The sequence below is a fragment of the Gavia stellata genome, chromosome 23 (genome assembly GCF_030936135.1).
Source record: "Gavia stellata isolate bGavSte3 chromosome 23, bGavSte3.hap2, whole genome shotgun sequence".
Taxonomy (NCBI): domain Eukaryota; kingdom Metazoa; phylum Chordata; class Aves; order Gaviiformes; family Gaviidae; genus Gavia; species Gavia stellata.
In genome coordinates this window covers 8,457,335-8,467,471 of record NC_082616.1, presented here as the reverse complement: position 1 = coordinate 8,467,471, position 10,137 = coordinate 8,457,335, and the positions used below count along the sequence as shown (strand labels likewise).

At 49.1% G+C, this 10,137-nt stretch overlaps 1 protein-coding gene across 1 annotated transcript; it reads left to right on the top strand.

Moving 5' to 3' along the window:
- The first annotated feature begins 1,759 nt into the window (after positions 1-1,759).
- Positions 1,760-5,505, top strand: BMP2 (bone morphogenetic protein 2). Its single transcript, XM_059828579.1, has 2 exons — positions 1,760-2,111; positions 4,661-5,505. Exons 1-2 carry the CDS (start codon positions 1,760-1,762, stop codon positions 5,503-5,505), a joined length of 1,197 nt encoding a protein of 398 aa, XP_059684562.1.
- The last annotated feature ends 4,632 nt before the right edge of the window (positions 5,506-10,137 follow it).

The following is a 10,137-nucleotide window of genomic DNA, read 5'->3' as shown; positions in this document are numbered from 1 at the left end:
AGCCGCGGCCGGGCGAGGGAGGGAGCGGGCGAGGGAGGAGGGAGGGAAGGAGCGAGGGAGGGAGGCGGCGTCTCCTTTAAAAGCCGTGCGGGGCCGCAGCCCGCTCCCACAGGGCGGCTGTGATTGGCGCGGGCCCGCGAGCCTCCGGGGTCGTGACATCGCCGCGCAACAAAAAGCCCCGGCGGCGGCCGGCCACCCCCGGCAATGGTGCGGTGCGGGGCGGGAGGCGGGCGGGCCGGCGGGGCCGCCGGCGCTGTCCCCTAGCGCGGCCGCTCCACGCGGGCCGGCAGCAGGCTACTCCCCACCCTTTTTTTTTTTTTTTTTTTTTTTCCTCCCTCTCTCTCCTCCCTCCTTTCTTCTTTCTTTTTAAGGGAGCGGAGAAAAGTCAAGCTTCGCCTTAATGTTGCTGCGGGAGTCCCAGTAAATGTCCATCTGTCTGATGCGGGTGATGCAAAGGACATTTTTTAAAAGGAGCCTTTTAACTCCATAGACACATAGGGACCCATTCACGGGCAGGCACACGCACACACACGCGAGGAGGAGGAGGAAGAAGAAGCAACAACTTTTCGATCGCTGCTTTTAAAAGGGAGAAGCCCTCCCCTGGCCGGGACTTGCCTTCTGCCTCCTCAACCAGCTGCTAAAAGTATGTTTCCGAGGCGGACTGTACTTCAGGGAACTTCTATTTTCTGCTCGGCAGCTGTAGAGGAGCAGCAGCGAAGTTTGGAGTAACACCAAGTGATGCGGGAAAAACACCCCGAGAGCAGAAAACCCTCCTGCAGACACAACCCCTGCTGCTGCACACAGGTATAGCTCCGGCGGTCGCAGATCCGCTGAAAGCCTTCTCCGCAGGATGACTCCGTGGGCCACGGCGGAGGTGCTCGCGCTCTGGAAGAGAGAGGGGGGACGGGACACTAATCATAACAATTATAATAATAATAATAATAATCCAGCGCAGAGTTTCACGGGGGAGAAGAATATCCTGTGGGTTTGGCTAAGGACGTAGCAGGATTTGGTGTTTTCCTCCTTCCCCTTCTTCCACTCCGCCGAGGGAAAACAGCCCTCCCTTCCTCTCCGTTGGGGGAAGCCGCTGCCCCGGCGCGGGGGAAGCGGAGCCGGCCCCAGGCCCCCGCGGCGCGGCGCGGCTCGGGGCGGGAGGGGGGGACGCGCGGGGGTCGGGACGGGAGCGCAGCGGGGAGCTCGCTTCGCGCGTCGGCCGGGCAGCCGCCCCTTCCCTCCCCCGGCGCCGGGCGCTCTCCCCGCCGAGCGGTCCCGGCCGCGGCGGGAGGCCCGGGCCGGGCGGGCGCACACCTGTGCCCCGCCGCGGGCAGCGGCCCGGCCCCGGCGGTGCCCCCGGCCGCGCTGACAGCGGCCGCCCCCCCCTCCCCTTCACCTCCGCGCTCCTTTGTTGCGGATCGCCCCGCTCCGCTCCCCCGCCCCGTCCCGTCCCGTCCCGCCTCGCTCCCTTTGATCTCCTGCCACGGGGATTTTCGTGCCGCGCGCCGCCGCCGAGCACCTGAGGCGGCCCGCGGGGGGCTCCTCCGCGCCCGCCCCGCCGGGTGCCGGCCGGGCCGCGGCGGCGGGGGCCGCTCGCCATGGCCCGCGCCTCGCCCCGCCGCGGGGGCCAGGCCGGGCGCCGGGGTGGGACCCACCTGCGGACCGTCCCCGTCCGCCCTCCCCCCCCCGCGGCGCGCTCCCCCGGCGCGGTGTCCGCGCTGACTGGCTCCCATCGCCTCCTCCTCCTCCTCCGCGCAGGTTGATCATGGTTGCCGCGACCCGCTCCCTCCTGGCGCTGCTGCTCTGCCAGGTGCTGCTGGGCGGCGCGGCCGGCCTCATGCCGGAGGTGGGCCGGCGGCGCTTCAGCGAGCCGGGCCGCGCCGCCTCGGCCGCGCAGCGCCCCGAGGACCTCCTCAGCGAGTTCGAGCTGCGCCTGCTCCACATGTTCGGGCTGAAGCGGCGGCCCAGCCCCGGCAAGGACGTCGTCATCCCCCCCTACATGCTGGACCTCTACCGCCTGCACGCGGGCCAGCAGCTGGGGCAGCCGCCGGCCCTCGGCTACCCGCTGGAGAGGGCCGCCAGCCGCGCCAACACCGTCCGCAGCTTCCACCACGAAGGTACGGGCGGCGGGCCGGGGGCGCGGGGCGGGCGGGGGGGGGGGGGGGCGGCCCGTTGACGGGCGCCGGTCCCGCCGCGCGGGGCCGGCGGCGGCCGCGGGACGGGCAGAGGGAGCGGCGGGGCAGGGGGAGGGCCGGAGGAGGAGCGTCGGGGCGGATTCCTCCCCGGGAGCGCGTAAGCTCGGCCGGCGGGAGCGCGGGGTTTGCTCAACTCGGCGGGGCGCTTCCAGCGCCTCGGCTGCGGGCTCTCTGCTGCGGGCTCCGGCTGCGGGCTCTCTGCTGCGGGCTCCGGGCTCTCTGCTGCGGCGGGCTTGCTCCGCCAACCTCTCTCCGCCTCCTCCCCGCTCCGTCCGACGACAGGCTCCCGTTTTACTTACTTTTTCCGCTAAAACAGAGCGGCTCCGCGTTAGGCGTTCCCACAGACGGCTTTTCTTTTGCGAGGCTCAAGAGCAGGAAGGTCTCCCTAATGCGCGGCTGAGCCGGGGCCGCTGCGGAGGTTTCTAATCCTTATCTAATCCCCGTGAGAGATCAATGAAACAATCGATCGTGGACTCCGCAAGCGCTCCCTCGCCCCGCCGTCGAGGAGCGATTTAGCCCGGGCTCGCACTGCGCCTCCCCAGCCACCAGCGCCCGGGCTGGTAAAAGCCCCACGGCCAGGTTTCGGCTCTCACCGGCGGGTAACCCGGGCAGAGGCGGAGCGGGGCGTCCGGCAGCACCTCCACCCCTCCTCGCCTGCAGCCCACCGAGGCAGTGGACCCTCTGGGACAAGCCCTTGCTGAGCAACTGGGTGCGTTTCCCGGCTTACATAGCCAAAATAGTCGCTGCGGAGTTAGCCATGGCACGGGTAGGCCCATGGAGCCGGTGGCGCGCGTGTCGCTCGCGTGCTCTTTGGGAAACGTTTCCCCAGGTCGTAATTGTTCCTGGCTGCTAGTCTCCGGTGCTGGCATGCAGTGGCCCCGCTGTAAAAGTAATGAAAATGCAGTTTTCCCATGCTTTTAATGTGAAACTGTGTTGAGAAAAGAAATGCGTTAGTATTTAATGTTTCTGATGAATGAAGGAGGTGGCCTCGGAGAAGTGGATGTGCTGTTTAGTGGAAAGCCTTATTGCGAGGAAGGAGGTGAATGGTGAAATGTAACCTCTCATCGTCCACATTGCCCTGCGTGGAAAGTAAACACCTAGCAGTGAATGGGGAAAAGCCAGTGCATGGCTCATTCACGTTAAGCCTGAGCATGGTAGGCAAGGGGCTGAGCAAGAGAGGAGCTGAAAGGGCAAAGTTTATAGTTTTTTGGCAAATGTAAAAATCTGCAGTTTCAAGTAGTCATACTGTTACAGCAAAGACTGTTTTTGGTATAAAAGCTATTCTATAACTTTCATAAAATTCAGCAGAAAATCAATGTGACTCCATTTTTTCGCTGAGTTCTCACTCTGTATTAGCGGCTTCATGAAAGCAGAAGTTTGTCTTGTGACCACTCAAAACATCTGCATGTTTACAGATACGGGCCTGGTCCTGAAATACCCTAAAGCTGAGCCTTACCTTATGCAAAAAGTCATATGGGAATCAACAGGGAATGGTTACATGACTAAGAACTGCTACCAGCAGTTACGGCTTCCTCTTAGAAAGTGAATGCTTCTCCAGGATGCTTAGTACCAAAATTAAAAACCATGATTTGAGAGAGATTTGTTTTGGCAAATACTTTTAAATTCTTCAATGACTGTAGCAACAACGTACTTCTTGGCAACCCTAAGATAGATTTTACTCCCTCTGAAGCTCCATTCAGTTATTTGTTGACTCAAAGGTGAGAATGGCATGGGGTTTAATGACTTTTTTAATTTTTATTTTTTTTGGTGACTTTGAAAATCTGTTCTTCAGAAGCAACTTTGTTTCGTTATCCCTTTACCATCCACCCCTTTTCAGCAGCTGAACCTTCCTGCCATTCTGTACGGCCCTTTTGGGTAAATACTAGACCGTGCTTCGTAAAGTGCTGTTACAGTTGTCGAGTTCACCGTGTCTAATTAAGATACAAAAATCCGTATGTGAAGATTTGTAAGTCACCTAAATTGCAGAGTAATATTTTTCAGAATGGAGTTTAAGGGATTGACGTTAGAGCCATATTCTTGAAAGGCGCAGAAATGCAATAGTTACCCTAAGTCCTCAATCAGTTTTAATGGTTCTCATCAGACCCCCACTAACTATAGCGCTTAAGTTTTCTCACTAGTGTCCGGGAATTCCAAAGTAATGCTGTGTGTTTCTTGCCATTTATTATAACCACCTGCAATGCAAAGGGCACCAGTATTCAATCAAAATGCATAACAATGAATGAAGCATTCTTAACTTCATGCTATACACGCTTGCATAAAGAAGCAGAAAGACAAGGAGAAAGGAGATGGTATTTTCTGCATGAAAGTCTTTCAGATCTTGTATGTCACATGCGTTAGCTGTCGCTTGGAAGTTGCCAGCAGCAGACTATCTGAGGGGTTTGGTTGCTTGTCTCAGTTGCTGATTCTTTTCTTTCTTTCTTTTTTTTATTTTCCCTGTTTAATCAACTTAGAAGTTTTGGAAGAACTGCCAGAAGCAAGTGGGAGAACAGCACGGCGTTTCTTCTTCAATTTAACTTCCATCCCTAATGAGGAGTCTATCACCTCAGCTGAACTCCAGATTTTTCGGAAACAGGTGCACGGAGCCCTTGAGAACAACAGCAGCTACCATCACCGTATTAATATTTATGAAATTATAAAGCCAGCCACAGCCACCTCTAAGGACCCTGTCACAAGACTTTTGGACACCAGGTTGGTGCATCATAATGCAAGTAAATGGGAAAGTTTTGATGTAACGCCAGCTGTTTTGAGGTGGATTGCACATGGACAACCTAATCATGGGTTTGTCGTAGAGGTGGTTCACTTGGACAAAGAGAACAGTGCCTCCAAGAGGCACGTTAGGATTAGCAGGTCTTTACATCAGGATGAAGATAGCTGGTCTCAGCTCAGGCCATTGTTAGTAACGTTTGGGCATGATGGCAAGGGACACCCGCTTCATAAAAGAGAAAAGCGTCAAGCAAAACACAAACAGCGTAAACGCCACAAATACAGTTGCAAAAGGCATCCGTTATATGTGGACTTCAATGATGTGGGGTGGAATGACTGGATTGTTGCCCCGCCGGGGTATAGTGCCTTTTACTGCCACGGGGAATGTCCTTTTCCGCTGGCAGATCATCTAAACTCAACAAACCATGCCATTGTTCAGACTTTGGTCAATTCAGTGAATTCCAAAATCCCCAAGGCTTGCTGTGTGCCGACAGAACTGAGTGCTATTTCCATGCTCTACCTTGATGAGAATGAAAAAGTTGTATTAAAGAACTATCAAGATATGGTTGTGGAGGGTTGTGGGTGCCGCTAACACAGCAAATATATTAGACAAATACAAAAAAAAAAAAAGCTGACACTTTAATATTTCCCAATGAAGACTTTATTTATGTAATGAAATGGAAAGAAAAAAAAAACACAACTATTTTGAAAATATATTTATGTCTACGAAAAAGTTGGGAAAACAAATATTTTAATCAGAGAAATATTCCTTTAAAGATTTTAAATGTATTTTAGTTGTACATTTTATATGGGTTTAACCCCAGCACATGAAGTATAATGGTCAGATTCTTATTTTGTATTTATTTACTATTATAACCACTTTTTAGAAGAATAGCTAATTTGTATTTATATGTAATCAAAAAGAAAAAAATATAGGGTTTGTACATAATTTTCCAAAATTGTAGCTGTTTCAATTGTGTGTATTTAAGTTGAAAAGAATACATGGAAGGTTACTATGGCAAAGTGCATAGCACATTTGCTTTCTGCTGTGCTACTGTTAAGGTCACAAGTTCAAGTCCAGAAAAAAGTGGATAATCCACTCTGCTGACTTTCAAGATTATTATATTGTACAATTCTCAGGAATGCTGCAGGGTGGGCTGTCCAATCCATGAGAACTGGCATCCTCTTTAGGTGGAACAGTTGGATAAGAACCAGACATTGCTGATCTAGTATAAATACTGCTATTCCCAACTAATTTGCAGTGTGAGTACAAGAAGGGCCAATAGAAATCCTATGGGAGGCGGGGGTGGGGGAAGACTGAATCCTTTCTAGACCTACAGAAAAGTGAATGTTTGATGTTTCCTTTAAAAGTCCTTCCTTTAAAAGTCCTGGCCAAATATAAAATAATAAAAACTAAAATGTCATCTTTTTTTTTTGTGATTATGTATGCTAAAGAGGAATAATTATCTTATTTGTACCGGCCCTTGTCTTTAACAGTTGGAAAAGTGTTGCATACTTCCTCACCTCAGATGAGAGCTCACTTCTGTGGAGTGTTATAGTGAAATTAATCTTCAGTTTTTGCCCTACATACAGCAAGCCGTTGTCATATGCAGCCTCCTATCTAACCTCAGCTGATGGTTTTGCTGTTTTGCAGATTAGCTTGTCTTCCTTCCCAGGGTTTTGTGTTTGAAAGCTTTTTTTATTTTTTCCCCCCAAATGTTTAAATCTATTTCAGAATAAATCACAGAACTCTGGTGTTTCTTTCTGAAAAGTCCAGTCTGTAAGGAAAAATGGTTCACTTGTGCAGTCATCACAAGGATAACTTATGCTTACATCTTCTTGTTAAATCCTTCATGTAAGGGGCAAAAGGGGCATTTGCAGTTGGCAAACGGAGCTTTAAAGCTAATGCTTAATTGTGCCTGTTGTGAGTTAGAAGACCGGTATGGCAGTCAGGTTACCAGCTGTGCAACCTGGGACGAGCACACAGAGGCTGGGTTGCTTGTTGCGTGAAAGTTGTGCTGGAACAGTAGAGCGGGAAAGTAGCTTAAATTGGCTTCTTGGTGATCCACTGCAAAGCACACTGAAGCCGGGAACAGAATGAACTTGTGTTAGGCTGCTAGTGGTGAGTTCCCGCCTATTTCAGGAGCTCTCCAGTGTCTTTAGTGGATATATAACGACTCTGTGCTGGTACCTGCAGAGATCTCAGAACCCTCTTGCGCTCCGTGGTGGATCCATTTCTGGATTTGGTGAACTGAGGCAGCACTTCCTAAAGCCATGTGTGCAGTTGGCCCATTAGAGACCTCTCTAAGTCAACTCTGGGAAACTCTGATTTGGGCCTCCTATTAGCCTAACTTTTTATTGACAGAAGCCTCCTCTTTCTCATGGCCCTCCCCAAAGAACCATCTGGGTTACAGCAAAGGTAGTAAATAGGTTTGTTGATCAGAAAGGCTAACTTGACGATGTCTTACGGGTCTTCTTATAGAACAGTTCTCTGCTGCTAATCGTCACACAACACAATGGGTACAGAGGATAGGCAAGAAAAACTAATTACCTGTTGGCTGCTTCCATTTTTCTCTTGTGAGCTAAAAGTATCTTAGGCTAGGTGGAAGTTTCTGTGGCGAGATAAAAACTGACATATTTCTTTGTACCAGCAGTATTTCTCATAGCTACTAGAGAACAAACCACCACTCTGCAGTTTGGCTCTGCTTATTTTTGAGAGGTAGCCGATGTTATTGGTTATGCTGATACTACATAGTGGCCTACAAGTTTACTGGGTGGACAACCTCTGTTTGCTTTTTCAAAAGAGGAGTGCTGTTTTGATGGCTGAAGTTTTTACGAGGGAGCGTCATATGTGCAGAAGTTTAGTTTGCCTTTTGCTTGTTGCCAGCTTTACTGGCGATAAGTGAGTTTATGGCTGTTGCTTTGGGAAGGTTGTCAGTCGCAGGATATGCCACACTGAAGATTCTTCAGGAATTCATTGATGGTTTGCGATGCATGGTTGTGCTAGTCAAGTCACAGCAGCGCTAGCGTACTCTATAACCTGAGCTTGCAAAAGCTGGACATAAAGTGCTGAAAAACTGAAGATTGCACCATCTCTGTGAGCAGGAAATGTATGATCCCCAACCTGCTGAAATCAGTAGAGACCCCATGGCGCTTCTAACCAGATCCTAAACTCCAGCGTTGCAAGGCTTAAGTTTCAGAGCTCCTAGCCCTTAGTGTGTAACTAGATTGAGGGAGGCTTTTTACGGAGTGGTGACTGCTTTACTTCTCCTCTAAGGCATGAGAACACATTGATGCTAATCTTGTTTCAAAAAAATTGGCTACGGCGCTTGTCTATGCATGAGCAGTAGCTGGCTCATGGCGTGATGCCGCATTCCTTGTAAAGGCAAACCTCCTGTTGCTTGACAAAGAATTGCATCCTTAGTAAAATACACTGAGACCAATGTATAATTGTAAACCTATTAAGACCCACTCTTGTAAGCATTTCTATACCTGCTTAGTGTTAGTCACAGAATCATCAGTTCCATCCTGATACTGAGGAGGAAATATGCATGTGTGAAGCTCAGCACATCAATAAATTTCTGCAGAATTGGTTTCATAATGTATTTTTAAATCCTTAATCCTTACATCTCCAATCTAGAGAGAGAGGTTGAGAGTGCTGCACTGAATAGTTTGTTTAGCATTGGAAAAAAAAAAAGAAACAAAACAGACTTTCATACATGAGTAGTAGAAAATTCTCCTAGAGATCGGTTGGGGTCCTGAACTCTGCTAAATAGGGTTGATGATCAGGCAGTCCTTCTGAAAGATTTGGACTTTCTGACATCTTCAAAGTCTGGTATTGACTGCTAAATAAACCAAAATACTAAAGATATGCTGTTACCACAGTAGTCCAGTACTTATTTTAGTTCTTTAGTACTTATTAGTGTTATAGTGCTCTACAAGAAGAAATGAGCCTTTTTTTTCCTCTGAAGAGGAGAAAAAGCAGAAGATCTGGAAGGCAAAACTGCCTTTGTTACCCTTTAGCCCGTTTCCCCTAAACATATTGCTTCTAGGCACTTATATAATCTATATAGGCAGAGATTGTGATAGATAATGTCACCCTTTGTGCATTTCAGATAAGCATCTCTCTAAACACAAATGTGATCAGCATCTCTCCTTGTCCTTTTGAGACTCAGTAACAGCTTTGTCGAGTGGCTTGATAATTTTTGCGCAAAATTCAGTTGGACTTCTGTGGTCAGCAACATGTAAAAATGACGTGGGAAGATCTTCAGTTGAGGTAAGCTCTCCCGAGAGCATTGGCCATTTTCACCGAGCAGGATCTGCTCCACTGTGCTCACCTGGGCTCATCATTATCAGGCATAGAGACCTTTCCTGCTCATGGTAATTGGGTTTGGGTGTCCACAGACTGTCACCTGCTTTCCCCCCTGCTAGGCAGTTAGAGGTCTCACTTGTGCAATCAGTACTGGTGAGGCTTGGAGAGGAACATGATTTATTGTACTCTCGGCTTTGAAGAAGGAGCTCATCTGGACTGCATTTATATTAGACCCACTTTGCTACACTATTAGAAGAGGATAATTATTGAACTATTTTATTGTACAGCTATTCCTAAATTGTTGATTTTTGGGGGTTTTTTTATTGATTTCAGGAGGCAGCTAATTGCCATATGGCAGCTTGATGTTAATGTTTTATGAAGATCAGGAAACAAAAGTTTATGAAAAGCTTTTGTATAGTAACTGCAGAGTTTCAAGAACTGTTTTATACTTCCTGACAGTGCAGGTCTGGCTTAATGGTTTGTTTTTATTGCTTAAGAGTGTAAACCTTTCTTTAGCCGATGTGTGGAAATTATATCCTCATCCCGCATTACGCATTTCTCATTGCTCATTACTCATTCCCTGCTTTCATTTCTGCCATCTGTAATCAGAGCTTTACTGTTTCAACTGCATACAAAATGCTCCTATCCTTTGCACAGTAAGATACTTTTCCTTAGCACTCACCCACCCTTTCAAAAAAAAAAAAAAAAAGGAGGGGGGGAAAGGGGAGAAAAAAAAAACAGGAGGAAAAGCCTACTCTGTCTATATTGTTTTTCTCTGTTTTGGGTGGAGTCTGTCTTAGATTCTGGTTGCTAGATGGTTTCTGTAGTAACAAGCAGAGAAAAATCCGAGACTGAAAAGGCACTTTTAAAGGTGCCATATCTTGCCTGAAGTATTAGTTATCTAATTATGGA